The sequence below is a fragment of the Phyllostomus hastatus genome, unplaced genomic scaffold (assembly GCF_019186645.2).
Source record: "Phyllostomus hastatus isolate PE091 unplaced genomic scaffold, TTU_PhHast_1.1 phas_contig_40, whole genome shotgun sequence".
In the NCBI taxonomy this organism is placed as follows: Eukaryota; Metazoa; Chordata; class Mammalia; order Chiroptera; family Phyllostomidae; genus Phyllostomus; species Phyllostomus hastatus.
Window position 1 is genome coordinate 34231149 of NW_025333872.1, and position 17637 is coordinate 34248785.

Below are 17637 nucleotides of genomic sequence, written 5' to 3' on the forward strand. Positions count from 1 at the left end.
GTAATCATTTCTAAAGTAGTAACCTAACAACCAAAATGTTGTAGAGTATTAAAAGTTTCTCTAACTTATGTTGCCTAGAACTATTTAAGCAATATCAACCTTAATTAATTAATTAATTTATATTGTGTTTTTCCATTACTATTTATCCCCATACCCTCTTCTACCTCCCCCAACCCCCCCATCACCACACTGTTGTACTAGCCCATGAGTTTTCTTTTTTGCTTTTTTGCTCAATTCTTCCACCCCAGCCCACCCCTCCCCCCAGAGCTGCCAGCCTGCTCTCTATCTATGAGTCTGTCTCTATTAAGCAATATCAACTTTTAACTCTTATTTTGTTATGGTGATATCATATCCCGACCTATGATGTCATCTTGTTGGGGTCAGGGGGATTGTATATGTATCTCCCCTCCCCACCCCCCAAAAAAGTTGATTAGGAAAGTCCTACAAGATTAATCAAAAAAACAAAAATCTAGTCTTTTTCTTCAAGCACTAGGCATATCGTTGTTCAATTTTCATCTCCCAATTAGCTATAGTCTCCATGAGGGCAAGGCCTATGTTTGACGTACTACAGCATCCCCAGTATCTGGCACAGAGTGAATGAATACAGTGTCAAGAAATGAACTGCACACAACATCTTCGGTGTGTCTTCTGGTTACCAGCACATCTCAAAGCCTCATTGTTACAGTTCTAAGATGGTGCTTGAGCTATTCTCTCTTCTCATACCCTTTGTCAGTCTCTGGTGGGCACAGGCACTGGGGAAATAGAAGTGTTTTCTCCTGTCAGAGAGGAACCCTCTTGGTTGGGTTGAATGTGAACTGATTCAACACTAAGTCCTGGATGTTGGTTTCAAGCCTAATTCCTTGCTTTATGATTTGTCTCCAGGCCTTTAACACAAGTGCCCAAAGTTCCATCCAATTCAGGGATTGGGTAATATGGTTCCTGTTAATAAGGGATTTTATTTTATTAAGAATAGACAGAAGGGGCCTGATGAAGCAACATAAAAGCAGTGGATGAATTCTCATAAGAAATTCAAACTACACTATTTGACTTTATTTCTGCTTCATTTCAAGAACACTATTTTTTTTCCTTAAATATGGCCTCTATACTTCATTAACATCAAAAAGTGTTTGTTAAGTATTTTAACTGAACATGGCACTGTACAAAGAGGTTTATGCAACCAGATCCTTGTTATTTAGAAAATTAAAATCACAGACATGACACAGAAATATTTATAGGATTTATATACTTTATACAGCTGAAGGCCATCCCTGATTTACTTTGTACGATTAATACTGAGGCCTAACTACGTCCCAGGCACTGTGTGAAAAATCACTTTACATACTCCTTCTCCAATAGGCTCCACAACAATAATGAGGAAGGTGAGGTATCTGGCAAGTCAAGTAAACTGCCTGAGGAAGGTCACACAGCTGCGACACTAATCCAGTCTGGCTAGGAGGCCCCCCTCCCTTAATGACTCTGACCTACCACCGCCCTTTGGCTTACAACCTCCTCTCCCACAAATCTGTCACCCACTAACAGCCAAATGTGCTGACTCAACTTTCACGGGCCTGACTGCCTGGAGCAGAGCAGGGATTGACAGGCATGGTGTGGTGCCTGAAGTTCCTTAAATCCTCGGGGAGCCAGACAGTATTGGATTAAGTGCTGTTAAGAAGAGGGAAGCTCTGACAGAACAGAATTTCTGTTCTGTCAATCAGGTTCAATTATATTTTATAAATAAATCAGGACAGTTGATGCTTCAGATAGCTTAAAAGAGCTCTTTACTTAATCTGTAGCTAAACCTTAATGAACAATGTTCACATTCTCTGACTTCCCTTCAAACTTATGTTCCTGCTTGTCCCCTCGTCCTACTCCTCAACTTCTAATTAGAAAAGACTGCATCACTGGATGTAGTCTCTACAGCCTCTACAGCCTCTGCAGCCTCCATGGCTCAGTCCTCAAGCCACTGCAGCCTGACTTCTGCCTCCACCCATCCACTGGAAGTGCTCTCACAGAGGCCAGCAGTGATAACAAACCATCATTATAAGACCCCCAGGTACTTCTTGTGGATTTATTGGGCACCGAACACTGGGCTCAGAGCTTTATTTACAATGGAGGGTGAAACCTGAAGAACCTGGAGTTGCAGATGCTTTTGGCTTGATTGGCTCAGTTTTTAAAAAATTAAATCTACATAGAAAAATCCAAATATTTCAGACAAATATCTGAATTTTTGTGATGTTCTATCCAGTTTGCTGCAGTCCTCACGGAGAATACATGTGCACGTAGACTTTCCTCACTTCTTACTCATGTCCCCTGCCCAACCCCTATAGGACTATGATTTACTATCCATGCTCTACATGGATATCCTGGTCAGGAGTGTATGGTGTCTGGGAAAAGAGCCCCACTTAAACTAGCTCAGATTAAAGACTGGGGGGTTTGAACAGCAACCCAAGGGCAGGAACTGTGGCAGACCTGGATTCATGGAAACAGAGAAGTGGAAGTCAGACAGCCACCAGCCTTCTTGTTAGTGTCTCCACTTTTCCTCCTCAGTGGCCCCATTCTCCTCTTGTCACAGACTGACTTCCTCTTCTTATTCTTCATTTCAGTTCCCTCCTTGTCTCACACCTGCCCAAAGCTTCTCATACCCACTCTCAGGCCCCTCACAGCATCTTCCTTTATATTCCTACTGCTAATTGCCTTAGCCTTTCGATTTTCTAACATTAAATTCTGTCAAGTCCTGAAAGAGACAAATCTGTATTTTCAAGCTTGGTCATATATGTTATAAATTACTTTCCAGCTGTAACAGGTCACCCTGGGGTAAGTACACAGGTGTGGTACAAACACCTGTAACCGGTGAGCTGGGAGTATCCTTCATGAGGGCTGTGGGTTGATGGACACCATAAGGCATAACTTAGAGAACATCCTAAGTATAATTAACCCCCATAACAATCGAGTGATAGTCATTATTTTTACTTATTTTATAGACTTGAAAACTGAGACTTTGAGAGGTGACAAAACTTGCCCACCTAGTTAAGTGGAAAAGCTACCTCAGGCTGCTTAACTAAGAAACTCAAAACCACCATTTTCATTATTGTCTTTCCTAACTTCCCACCTGAGTAACTCTTGCTATTCTCTACTTCCTGACTCTTGGTTTTGTACTTTTCTGCTCGTTCCTCCATTCTGAAAATCCTTGTCCTTCCAATTCTTAAATGGAGCAGTTTTCCAAGGGATTCTTCATGGCTCCTTGTCTCTTCCTGTACTTTTTTCTTAGGCAAATTCATTGGCTGTTTCAGATTTGGATGGAGTCAGACACCCCCATTTTTTTAATCTGGGGTTCTTGAACGCTCTCCACTCCCATCCCACAAGGAACTTACGGACACAATTCAGGGAGTTCATGGACTTGAATAAGAAAAAAATAATATCATTATATTTTTGCTAAACTCTAACCAAAACTTACCAATTCTTCCAATTATGAATGTAGGCAACAAACCACTGCAATAGCAGCAAACATTTGTGACTTTGTTACCAATAGAAATAGCAGTATTTTAATCTTTTCATGGTGGTTATATGGCCCACTACTAAACTGTAATACTTAATGCATTAATAAAGAAGTATGTATATTACCATATCAACAATTATTTATTATTTTGATAACTGTTTTGGAATATAAGTAGTTTCCTATGTAATCTTGTCCCTTTTATTTTTCATGATTAGAAACTTTTTTTTGAGAAAGTGTCCAGAGACTTCTTCACCAAACTGCTAAAGGTTGAGAACTCCTGCTTTAAAACATTTTGTCTGTTAACTAACCTTATTATGGTGGTTATTTCACAACATATATGTATATCAAATCATTATGCAGCACACCTCAAATTTACACAATGTTGTATATCCATTATATCTCAGTAAAGCTAACAAAACAACAACAACAACAACAACAACAAAAAACCCACTCTAGCCATGTGGTCTTGTGAAGAAGATCATGTCTCCAGCAATGCAGGAGCAACTTCCCTAAAACCTAATGACCTACTCCATTTTCTGCATTCTCTCCTTCAGTTTCAGCTGCCTGCTTTATCTGCAGCCTTCACTTGTCAGATGGGCATCTAATCCTCTCAGTAGTGTGATACCCTGGTGTTGATCTTGGACCTGTAGTTTGTATCCCAGATTGCTTTCTACTCTTGGTCACTTTTTCACTTTCTTTACTAACTCTGCGTCTCAACTCTACCTTGGCCTTTGAGATTTCCCTGACTGCTAAGTGTGCAGGACTGCTAACACTCTGTCCTGCACAAAAGCTCTAGAGACAAATTTTTTTCACCCAGGCTGGAAAAAACAGCTAATTATCACCAGAGTAATTCTTAAAGGATACCTCCGATCATATCCTTCTGCTTGTCAGATTTGAGGTAGCTTAAGATGAGGAATGTATGATACAGATACAGAGATAGTATTACACAGGCCTCAAGAGCAGGGATATAGAAATAGGGTGAAACATAAACAGGGATTGGTGAACTTTTTCTGTAAAGGGCCAGGCAGTGCATGTATTAGGCTTTGCAGGCTATGTGGTTTCTGTCATTTTACCATAGACAATATGAAAAGCAATGTGTTCCAATAAAACTTTATTTACAAAACAGGCAACCAGCTGGATTTGACACACTGGACTAAGGAATAGTCAGGACACTCTGAAAATCATCTGTCACCCTCCCCATGTCTGCTTTGCTGTTCTCTTCTGGTTGACTAGCTTCCATAGCTTTCCTGGTTCTCATGTTAGAACATGGCTTCTGAAAGCTCTGAGCTTCTATGTCACAAGTTGAAGTTCAAATTCTCTCTCTCTTTCCCAGTCTTAATTCCAAATCCTTAGGGCCAGGAACATTGCCTAGCCTTGCTTGGGTCAGGTGCTCACTCCTAGACAATCAGTTGTGTCCAAGGGTGTGGGTCTTGATGTCTGAACAGGATTTGGGGCACCATCATCACTACAATCTCTTGGGTTAGAGAGAAGGAACAGATTCCAGAAAAGGGCAAGGAACTGGGCAGAAAACCCAGGAGAGTCCTTTGCCATATTCATTCAAACCTCTTTTTTCAGCTTTGTCCCTTATAAGTCCCCTCACTTCCGTTTCTGAAGCAAAACCAACTCCTTGCTATTCTCAAATACTCTGCATAGTGTCACCCTGCATTCTCCCCTATCTGCCAGCAGAAATTCTACTCACCTTTAAAGTCTGTCTAAAAGGTCACCCTTTCCCTCTCCATTGGTACAGTGTTTTTTGTGCTGTAACTATTTCTGTATCTTTTTCTTTTGCAGACAATAGGTGCTCTGCTGACTGAGAAAATGACTTAATTCATCTTTTCATACATTCTCGTACTTGTCAGAGAATAGGCTCTGGGTTCCTATTTGTTGGTATCTTCAAAGCTATATAATTTCAAACTCCAAAAAAAGCTGATTTTTATAAAGTTGCATTTATGCAGGAAATAAGTATCTACCTTCACAAAAATTATTTTAAATTTTATAAACATACATTTCCACATTTATGGTAGCCAAATTGAAGTATATTTGGAGAAAGTAATTACAGCAAAACATTTAAAATTGTTGAATACTAAGAAGAAATAAAGTCCCATTAAGATTGATCTTCTGTTATTATACTAATTTAAAAAGGAAAACTACAGAATTAAGTAATAGGAAAGGTTATAAACTTAGAATGTTCAAAATAGCTCTAAAAAACAAATGGTCCAAATCATTTAGTATTTGTCCAAGAAATTTTCCAAGAGACCTCATCACCTAATTTCTTTGTGTCTAGAATTATTAATTAACATTGTTCCCAGAACTCTGCAAATCTCCCCTGCTGAAAGGAAGAAAGTAAATACAGTGCTGCAGGGAAAACTAGTTCATTTCCACTCAACTGCGAGAGGCTTCCACTTTTGTTAACAGAAGCACTTGCTAAAGAACTATTCCTAAACTATCAGTAACTACATAAAAGCTTTTTATTTAACGGCATCCTCCAGGGAGACTGCGCTGGAATGTGCAGCCGGTCTGAAAAAGGCACAGATTTGGCTCAACTGTAAATATTAGGTGCACAGAGCAAAGCTATTGTGTAAGAGTAGGGGGTGGGGCGGGTGGGGTCCTGATTTCCAATGTTGATAGCAGGATTCTAATTTCGCTTGGTATTCATTTTTTCTACTACAATTACAGTTTTGCTAAGAAAAATAAAATATCGGTTGTGCTCTCAACTGGGTTTCTAATTTTCAGTGTCTGCAGAAAAAGAAAATCTCTCATTTATCTAAAAGAATAACCTTTCTTCAATCTCCAGAGTCGCTGGGAAAAGAGGCGCACACAGCCTCCACCGCCGCCTCCAGAGAGCCCCGCCCGTTGAGTCCCGAGGGCCACAGGTCCCTGGGGCTTGTCCTACGTAGATGGCCTTGGGTGGGGATGCTCCAAACCAGTAAACCACAACATTGAACCTAAGCTTGGACTTTGAGCTGCGTCTTTTTGCCTAGTTTTCTTTTTCCTCGTCTCCCTGGCATCCTCGCCACCCCTTGTTATTCTCTTTCCCTCTCCCGAGGCTCCCTTCCAGCCACCTGCAGGCGGACGGGATTGACGAGCAGCAAACCTGAACAAACTCAGTCCACCAGCCACTCCAGGGAGGGATCGAAACTACAACTCCCATCATGCCCCGCCCCTGCTTCTCTCCTCCCTCACCACCTCCCCTTCAGGCTGGCGGCTGAGAGACGCGGAGCTTTTTTATCTGCAGACCAGGAGGGAGGGACCTAGATCCCGCAGATCTTACCCGTAGGGAGCGAAGGGAGCGCTCTACCCTGTGGCGCCCGCGGTTCGCCGAATTTTGCCTCCGCGCCAGCCCAGAGCCCAAGGCGGCAGACGTGTGTCCCGGCACAGCTAGAGGATGGTCATCCGCGTGTTCATTGCCTCCTCCTCGGGCTTCGTGGCGGTGAGCACGGCGGGGACCCGTAGCGGGCTAGGGTCGGCTTAGCCGGGGTCGGAGGCGCCGGGTGCGGGTCTTGCGGGAAGCGCACTGGGCTCGCCCCTGCGCGTCTCCGGCGCGGCACGTCAGTCCGGCGGTGCTAGCTGGAGCCCGCCAGGTGATCCATTCACACTTGGACAATGAAAAGGGCGGGAGCAAAGGTGGGTGGGGGACCCCGGGCTCACCCCAGCTCTCCCTAGCTCATCCTCCACCGCCAGAGAGGGGGACAGCGCTGGAAGCCCCCAGCTCTGGTTGTGGGGCTCAGAAATTTGGAGAAGGGGTGGTCTAGGAGCTTCAGGGTCTTACTTTCATTGGTGTTAATTACTCCTGATTTTGGACTTCAAGCCTGGTTAAGTTTTGTACGGGAGCTTTTTCGCCTGCTTAGTTTGCTGTCCTAGTTCTTGAATGAAACAACTTTAAGTGGAAATTGCTCTCTACCCGCCTTCCCCACCAAGTGCATTTCTTTAGTGTTATACCTGCGCAAAGAGGAAAGTAAATTAGGTTTTTCCTGTTGTGCCTGGAATTTTTTTTTTTGCTTTGAATACTGTAAATATTTTTAGATCTTTTTGTAAATGTGTGTTTTGATTCTTCCCCCGTAATGCTGGGGTCAATTTCATCTCTGGGAAGTATAAATGGTGGTCTCTTTAGTTATTGTAAGTTACTTAGTTTGGTCGATATTCTTTAATATTCGTAAAAAGAAGAGAAGTTAAATAAGTAGATTTAAGACTTTAAGGAAAATTCAGTAGTATACTTGATAGCCCAATGAGTAAGACATGTAGCAGTGTTCTACATGATTATTAAGACTTAGTTTGCTTAGCTAAGAGTTAAACTATGGATGAGATAGTTTAAGAGGCTTCTGGGTGAGATATATAATACATACATAAATGCATCAAAAAGTGCAGTATTGATTGCTTAAAATTTGATCTGGCCAGTTGACTGCCCAGCAACTCAACCCAATTGTTCCAAAATTTGTTTGTGAAACAGGTGGGATGGTGAATGGAATAAAGTATTGTTTGCAAATCCATATAAGCCACTGAGGCTTTTTATTTAAAAATAAATCAACACTGTAGTACAAAATAGACTGACTCCCTTTTGCATTAGCAATAGATGGGAAATGCCAACTTATCTTTATATGCAGGCATGCTCTGGTCCCCAGACTCCTTCCTAGTAGTTGTGGTGTTTCTAGTTATTTGTGGTTGCTTAGTCATACCTGCCTTTTATAGATTTTCTCCACTGAAGCTACCCTTCATGTATTTGAAAACCTATACTGTTTTGTAGAGTTTTACAAACACACTCCTTCATAAGAGTGCTACAAAGCTTTTGGTTTCACCACCAACTAGCATGCTTCAATAATTGTTCCAATAGCATTTTATTGATTGTGCAAGGGATGCTTTAAAGTATTAAGAAGGCTAGTCTATATTAGATAAGTCAAAGTCAAAACTTGAGATAATTACTTGTCTTATCCTGTCAATGTGTCAAGGCAACCCCGCATCTGTATTTCCTCAATTCCATTAACAAATATTTATTGACAGCATGCCATGTGCCTTTTTAATTTTTAATTTTAATGTTATGTTTTGCATATGAAGCTAGACTTAAGAGACGTAATTTTTTTTTTATTTAATTTTTTTAAATCCTCACCTGAGGACATGCTTGTTGATTTTAGAGTGAGGGGAAGAAAGGGAGAAAGAGGGAGAGAAACATCTCTTGGTTGCCTTTTGTACGCGCCTGGGCTGGGAAACCCACCATGTGCCCTGGCCAGGAATCAAACCTGTGACCCTTTGACCTGTGGGAAGATGCCCAGCCAACTGAACCACATGGGCAAGGGAGGAAACATAAGTTTGAATGAACTCTTTAACTAGTGATATAAGCTTGGGTAAGGTGCCCTGTCTCTGCCTGAGTCTGTCTTCTGTAGAATGAAGGATTGTGTGATTAATAACTCAGAACTATACTCAGCTTTAAAATGCTTTGACTTCATCAGTTGGGTAAATGTGGATAAACCCTCAAAACAGCTTCTTTTAATTTAGCAATATACACATAAGCCTTAAAGTGAATTTATTTTTCCTTGGGTGTTTTACTGTGGTGCCTCGGGCTCCACTCACGATCCTGTATTCTGACATGGTTTGATTTGAGCTGGAAGACATACTGTTACCACTTATGTATAGCCCATAAACACTATCTACTTAGTGGACTCAGTATTTTCAACTCTCAGTTAATCCTCAGTCATAGAGTCTCTCCAATTGTAGTATTTCCTATATCCATATAGTTTCTCTGTAATTATATAGTATTGATACTTTTGGCAATGATAACGTTATGCTCATGTGCAAGAATAATGATTTCTGAGAGATAATGAAGTGGTTTAAGTCAGCTGTTGGGTTGGGGAGGCTAATGGGGCTTCTAGCATTAAGGTATATTAAGCTTTGATGGTGTAGCTGTGAAGTTTTCCCCCCAGCAGAGTGGTGTTTACCGTTGGTACTCTTTTATTTCTTGACCAGCAAGAAATAAAAGGGAGTAGAATTTGTGCATGGGAGAACAAATAATTTGATTCCCAAGTCAGTTTGATTTTAGCTGAAGTTTATTAAACCTCAAGGGAAGAATGTGACTAGAATTAGACTTAGCTAAGTATGTCCCAGGATTTTCTAAAAAGATGCTCTGCCCCAGTCAGCAATAGATTCAAACGTTCTATTTAGAGAAAATGCTCATATCTTGTTTGATTTCCCCATACTCTCTGGTTTCAACATATAGAAGTGGTAGTTGAAATAATTAACACCAAAGGGCAATTGCTGTTTTATCCTCCATGGCTCCAGGTAAAATCTGCTTTTGCTAGGAAATAAAAGTGATTCCACATTATGATAATGGATATCTGAAAAATCAGATTTCTTACGCACCTGATAATGTTGCTGTCATTCGTATTGTAGTGAAGGACATTTTATTTCAGTCTTAGAACAACAGTATACTTGGCTTATACTGCTTGTATACCTAAAGGGGGGTCTTGTAACTTTAAGCAGGAAATGTATTAATATGAATTTTTAATTTAAAAACATTGAAATCAGTCAGTTGTTTCATTTGTTCATTATTTAAATCATTCAATAACTCTTTTCGAAGGGTTTGCTCCTTGCCTAACTCTGTTCTTGGTCTGGTGGGGAACTGGAAGGGAATAGAGGGTGTGGTCTGTGTCCTCGAGGAATTCATATAGGGGCCAGATGGGGAGATAAGATAGGAAAGGTAAAACCACTCGTAGTAAAGTCCAGCTCAAGGACAAATATGCCTCTTTCAGGAACATTCTTACCAGAGATGGAAATAATATAGGCAGCAGAGGGATGCATTGCAGGATGTCAGATAAGGAGGAAATGTGCCAGAAATCATGAAATATTCATGTGGGAGCCTTAGGCAGATGGCAGAGAGAGGTATTGAGTTAGATTTGGAGCCTGGGAGTCAGTGCATAAGCCCACCTTGTTCAGGCTGGAAAGGGAGGAGCTTTGGGTGGGAGACAGCAGGCTGCAGAGGTCCCCATGGACCCTTTTTAAGGACAGTATAGACTCTGAGTCCTTGAAAGAAGCTCACAATAATGCACAAACTCCATCGTACTCATTGTCTCAGAGATGTCTTCAGTATCTGCAGCTTGCATGATCTCTGGAGCCTCCCCCCTCCCCCCAGGGGAACAAGGTACTCTCTGACAGGGAGGGACCGCTGGTATAAGATTTCAGAAAAATGCACCCTCCCCACCCACTGGCGTTAACTGAAATTTTTCATAAAAGATAGTCTTTTACTCTTCATTAAAGTTCATGGGCTCAATTTTTAGAGCAGGAAGAAAACAGATTTTTAGTGAAGTCCAACCACCTAGTTTCACAAGAAGGAAATTTGGGAATAGAGATTCAGTGGCTTTCCCTGAGGTCATTTATGTCAGTCAGTGCAGAGATGAGGGTTAAATGGAAGCCAGGTCTCCTGACTCTTGAATGTATTCATTCATGTGTTCATTCAGCAATGCATTCATTCATGCATGGGTTGATTCTTGCATTCATCAATCATTGAAAGCCTACTGAGTACCAGGACTGTGTTAGGTGTTATTAGGTGCTAGGTGTGGTGTATGTGATGGTCAGGAGAACAGATTTAATCTCTGTTCTCATAGCACAAATCATTGCTGACTCTCTACAGCTCAGACTTGGGATGTAAGCGTTTAATCAAAGAGAATGAGGGACTCGATGCCTTGGGGGTTGTTTCCATGGGCACGGTAAAATCAGCTAGACAGCAGTATATCCCTGGATGTTGGAGTGGAACCTTCACTGGGAAAAAAAGTTACAGAGAAACTGGAAGCAAAGTTGGAAAATATGGAGCTTTACCCAGGGCATCAAGTACCATATTTTGGCGGGTATAATGCGCATTCATGGTTTTGTGTGCATTATACATGGGATTATTATACCCATGGCATGTAATCTTTATACTCATGTATAATGTGCAACTTTATTTTTCTCTCAAAAATTTAGACAAAAAACTGTGCATTAGATGCAGCAAAATATGTTATGTTTTCAGGTAGGGTGAGGATGGTGGGAAGACATATAGAAACTATGCTTCGAGCTGTCTTGCTGTTTGCCACTGTAGAAGGCATACCCAGTTGCTCTGCTTAACTTGTAACTATTTTAAACATGCAGTGATGAGTTAAGCAATTGCATCTCCACAGAATGTATTTAGTGAAGCTTCACTGTGTGAGGAAGCTACCAAAAGGTGCTTCAAGGCAGTCAAAGTCAGGATGTGATTATGTAGAACAGACTGGGCATTATTTACTAAGTAATTCTAATGCAAGAAGAAGTTAGTAAGGGTAAGCCTGGGCTCCGTAGCATCTGTAACTCATTTGATCTTCAGTCATATGACCAGGGTTTGATAGTTACTCCAATTTTATAGTTAAAGAGACCTAAGTTAACTGACCTGATGAGATCATACACAGTGGATGGTGGGACCCTGAGTCACACTCTGGCGGGCAAGTGGCTCCAAAGCTTCTAGAGCAGAAGTTCTCCAACTGTGAGCACTGTGGCCCCCTGGGTGAATGAGAGTACCAGGGCTACTTGACATCCTGCAGTGAGTGTGCTGGGCAGTCCCCTGTGAGAACTGCCCCATGCAAAATGCCAGTGGGACCCGTGAGGAGGAGCAGTGCCAAAGGGGAGAGTGTGGAGTGAGGGTCAGGAAGAGGTGGGAGCATACACGAAATGAACAGAAGCAGAAATATGTTGGGATGCAAGGAAGAGGATATGCTTGTAAGAGATCAGGCTGGGACGACATGTGTATTAGTTTCCTAAGGGCTGCCATTAACAAAGTACCAAAAACTGGGGGGCTTCAACAACAGAAACTTGTCTCACAGTTTCAGAAGCTTTATGTCAAGACCAAGGTGTCAGCAGGGTTGCTTCCTCCTGAGGGCTGTCTGAGCGGCCCTTGTTCCATGCCTCTCTCCTGTCTTGCGATGGTTTGCTGGCTGTCTTTAGGGTTCCTTGGCATGTCGGTTCATCACCATGATACCTGCCTTCATGTTCATCTGGCGTTCTTGTGTGCGTGTCTGTCTGTGTCCACATTTCCCCTTTCTATTAGGACACAGTCATACTGAATTAGAGCCCACCCTGATAACCTCACCTTAACTTCATCATCTGCCCAGACCCTCTCTCCAAACACAGCCACATTCATAATCACCAGGGATTAGGACTTCAGCATCTTTTGGGGACATAATTGTACCTATAACAGCAAATAATATGAGGGTTGAAATAGAAAGACTAATTGATGGAATTTCCCCCTTTCTTTGAAAAGATTTTTTAGCAAATTTTGGATCTTAAAGACAGCAGCTGGATGTGATTACATGGAATGAGGGTCCATGTACAAGGTCTGTTGCTGGGAGGGGAGATTTGTCACTACCCCAAGTGAGCACTTCACCTCGATTTTTCTAGTTCATTTTAATGTTCCCCAAACCTGATATTTTTATTCTACAGTGGTATCTTAAACTTGTAAATATAGATATAATCAAGATGATAGACTCCTTTATGAAATTAGAGGCTTTTTACCCATTTGGTTTAGGACACTTTCAATAAATATATCTATTTGAGGAAATGAAGTTTTGACAGACATTTATAATATGAAATATAAAATGGTTTCCACATTGCAGGAATGTAAGACTAATGAATCTATATTTCAGTTTTTCGATTTTTTGATCAAAAATGGAAAAAGAAAGCAGCTATGGTGGGGGAAAAAAACCCCAAAACCTCAATAGTTCAATAGGAAGTGGTGTAAGATACTAACTCCAAAAAATATTTTTTCTTTAGATTTTTTAATGTTTAATTTATGAAAAGGTCCTTGGCATGTAGAAATGAATCATGGTGTTTTTTCCCCCCAGTAAACTTAGAATAGGGTAATGGAGTAGAAAAAGTCTAGATTCTTAGTAAATATTTCATTTTAAAAAATAAAAATTAACATAACATACTGATCATTATATATAAAAGTTTAAAATACTTTGTTTTGAAGTGCACACTTAAAAAATGGGATCAAGAAATTATTTAAGGTGCTAGATGTCATTTTTTAAAAAAATTATTCTCCAAATTCTAAACTCGGAATGAGACCCTTTTCAGTTTCAGCAATTTTTCCGCAGGAACCTCTCTTATCTGTGTTATTGTATAGAGTTCATAGAAATGTAACTTGTCCCAAATGAAATTACATTCCTGTATTTGGGTTTTTTTTCTGATTAATTTCTGTTATACTATTTACCTATTATGTAAAAAAAAGGACCATAGCTTTCCAAATTAGAAATTTAGTGATATTTTTCTATGAACTGGCAAATGCTTATTAATATTTGTTGGAAATTTTCTACTGATTATGTACAATTATCGTTTTAGGTCCCTCTTTATGAATGTGGCTTGGAAACATGTCATTGAACCTTTCTGTTGAGTGGTTTTTCAGACCATTAGTGTTCAGTATGTACCATTGCCTAGTTTGGGGGGTTGGTTGCGGTGCTGAGAGAAGTGGGATTGGGAAGAAGAGTTAGAGATTGGCAGCCTATACCCATCCCATGCAACTGAGCGATCCCGTTTAAAGCAGTGCAGTTGCCCTTCTGTTGTCTTTTAATAGGCTTATCTGTGTTTATCTGCCAGCACTGGCTAGTTGCTCAGGCACTAGGCTATGGTAATTTAAAGTTAGTGTTGTTATTTCTTTTATGTTTGATTGTTTTTTCCTAAACTCTGAAAAAGAAATCCATCTAGGAAAAGCACTTAACTGAATATTTCCCTTTTGGACTCTTGACAGCTTTGCTATCAGATTGAAAGTTGAACTAGATGCTGGCAGACTGAAGACCCCGCTACCTACAAACCTGGGTACTTTTAGGCTGGTGCAGCCCCTGGGAGACTCTAGAGCAATATAGTTGGTCCCCTGGATCTGGTTCCCTCTGCACTTGATCTTAGGCAGAAGGCTGAGAAACGATGGTCTGAACCTCTGTTGTCATTGGCAGTTTATTTATTTCTGAAATGGCCTGAGTCTTTTGGGCTGGCTCAGTATCTGGCAGACCCCCAAAAGGCTTTCCTGGGACTGACCCCTGAAAGTGGAAAAGCAGGGCGTGTGTACATTAGGGTGTGTCTGTCTTATTGTGGAACCTTTGTGGGCTCTCTGCCAATATTGCTTCAGAGCTCCAGAAGCCGGAAATGGAATGTTGGCTGTGACTGAGGGCACAGGGTTCTAAGTATTATAGGATGCATTTTCCATTTCATACTGGTAATGGCCCAGATCAGGAAATGACTTTTTGTCATCTTTGATCTACTGGCTTTGGGAGTGGAGGGCTGAGCATAAGAGAGACCCAGTTAGGTGACTTGCTTGACAAGTCAGTTGAGATATTTAGTAAATGCATATAGAGTTAAAGTAAGCAGCTCTTGCTGCATACCGATCTCATATTAAAATCAAAACAAAGCAAAACTAAAAACCCAAAGTAACAACAAGAACATAGCTTTTGAGTAGTTTGTTTTCCTTCTGTGGGTGCCTAAGGAGTGGGAGTGTAGTCTTCTTCATTCATGACATTCCCATGTGGATTGAAGTTTACTGGTTTTCTGTTTTGGTAATTATATTCATCAGGACAGTTCCTGCAAGTGGGAATTGGCCATTTCTTAAGCCTGGATCCTCAGTTGATAGGAGTTTTGGGTTGCACTATCCTGGCCAAGGTAGGTGTTTGGGTTGAATATCTGCGGATATAGTTAATTCTGAAGTCAAGTTGTGTTAAACCCAGTGTCTCCTTCTTTCCCATCTATGGATTATCTATCATTGGAGGACAGAGTTCCCTCTTGAGTAAGGCAGGGACTGAGTCCAAACCCTAGCTCTGCCATTCATGAGGGATGTGACCTTAGGTAAGCAGCCTTGGCTTCTTCATTTGTAAATGCTACTACCTTCTGTATAGGATTATCACGGGCATGAATTGAATGAGTGAAGTATTCCCCATAAGTTTTTTAGCAGTGTGCCAGGTACACAGTAAATACTCAGTGTATGTTATCTATTATTTCTATTATATCATCATCAGCAGCAGCAATAATAGTAATAGCAGTAATAAATAATAAAGATTATAAACTTGGGTCATATAAGATCATTAATCATCAAAATATTATGTGCAGTATATAGTACTTATTAGCTGAGGGTATATGCTGGTATAATTTTTGGACAGTTTTTAGTAAGTTTAAGTATAAAGAGTTTTAGTTGAAATTTGAATTAATAAGAACATTATAATTTGAGGTCATTCCCCATACAAACTACTAAATTAGAGTTTTGTAATTTTTGAACATGTTATGGCTGTATAGCATGTTGTACACGAGTCATTAAACTATATTTATTCATCGCCTACAAAGTGCTTACTGTTATGCGCATGGGCACTATTTTTTGCTGTGCATGAATATGTAGTGCACAATTGTAGAGTTCTGGCTTGATTTAGAGCTTCCTATACTTGGTGAGTAGATTTCATCCCAAATGATAGCTCTGACTGATGGTGGCTGCTTGGAGAGCTGGGTTGTGGAGCCTTGTCTGGGAAACAAGCAGTGATTGACTGCTGGTGTCTTCTCTGGCACCAGAGGAGGGAGGGCCAGGGCTTATGCTACAAACATGCCAGCTCTGTCTTAGACTCTGTGCAGCTGGACTCCACCTTTCAGATTTGTGTACCTGTGTAATGTAGACTATCTTAAGTCTATGACAGAAATTTGAGACACCAAACTGAATTGATGGATAATATCCTCTGCAAATGTCTCACCCCTAAGTTGGGGGGCAGGTGGTAGAGAAGGGCCAGGATCTCTGTGTTTAATGAAGATGAGTGGTACTTCCCAGCAAAGATAGTGATTGTCCTGACTGTGAAACTGAATGCTGAATCTTAGTGCTTGTGATATGAATGTGGGGTGCTTTCATACCTGGCAGATGGCAAGTGGATGGGTGATAAATGAAGTAACAGGGGCTTTGCAGGAAGAGGTGGTGGAGACAGGAGAGGGAGGAAGATCCTGGAATAGGTCCACTCTAGAATGTGCCCATCCACCATGCTGAGCCTTGGGACACTGAAGGGTCAGGTTCAAGTGAACAATGAGTGTTTACTTGGGCCCAACAATGTGATAGGATTTTTCCTGCCAGTTATTTAAAGTTTACAATGACCCTATAAACTGTGATTTATTATACCTGTTTTCCAGATGAGAATATTGAGGTACAAGGTGGTTAAGCAACATTAGGATCATTCAGCTCCCTGAATCCAGATATGAACCCCATCTTCTGAGTTTGTGTCTAGTACTTTTTCATTAGCTCACATTGTCCACTAGAAGATCCCACAGTCAGAGACCAGTGAGAACCTGGATCGTGCGACCGAGAAAGCTGGCTAGGATTACAGTGTGTGAGGTCAAGCTAAAGAAAGGGGAGGGGTGGGACTCCTAAAGAACAGTTCCAGGGGTCCCCACTCAGCTATTGAGCAAGTCTTTGTAGTCACAGTGTCTTCAGGGCATATGAAAGCAATGGCTTTGCTTCTGCAGAGACTGATAAAAGCTATAAGGAATATGAGTTGAAATGGAAAGTGAATTACGTTGTTGTCATCATCATCATTACAGCAATCACTTAAACCTCCTACAAGAAGTACTCAGGGCTTTTTGTTTGTTGTTTTTCTTTCTTAAAGTAACTTGGATGGTAGCCATTCATATTTGTGTTCTCTCTCTCTCTCAGGAAACTGCTGAAGTTCAGAAACTTTCAATAACCTGCCTTTTCATAGATTCCAGAAGGTCCAGATACCCATATCTGTACCATCCTGTTTCCTAATGGCCATGTCCCAGAGCCAGAGAAAGGAATCGGAAATTAAGGAGAAATTAGAATAGGCAGTGCTCTGAACAGAATGTTGAATGTTTTATTGGGTGTCCCGAAACCACATTTGCTTCAAATATGATTCTCTTGTTTTGTGTGGTAAAGTTGAGTAGAACTGACTTGATGTGTTGAATTGGAGGGAGCAAGATGGGATGAGAGGGTAATAAGGGAGAAGGAAAGGTTTAGTCCCTGTGGCTGGAACCCATGGATGGGATGGGATTGAGGGCAGATATATCTGTTGGGACTTTGTAGGCAACATGAAATGTGCTGGGATAAATGGTAGTGGTGGGAGTGTGTGCCTTCATTCTGTTTATTTTGGATCCTGGGTTCCTGGAAGACATTTTCTCCATGGGGTGAT

General features: G+C 41.1%; 1 protein-coding gene across 1 annotated transcript in view; it reads left to right on the forward strand.

The window, feature by feature from the left end:
• The first annotated feature begins 6685 nt into the window (after positions 1–6685).
• SH3BGRL2 (SH3 domain binding glutamate rich protein like 2) overlaps positions 6686–17637 on the forward strand; it is a 62325-nt gene continuing 51373 nt past the window's right edge. The window contains exon 1 of the mRNA XM_045843514.1: positions 6686–6926. Coding sequence (XP_045699470.1) covers positions 6882–6926 — 45 coding nt within the window. The 5' untranslated portion in view covers positions 6686–6881. The remainder of the gene's footprint in view (positions 6927–17637) is intronic.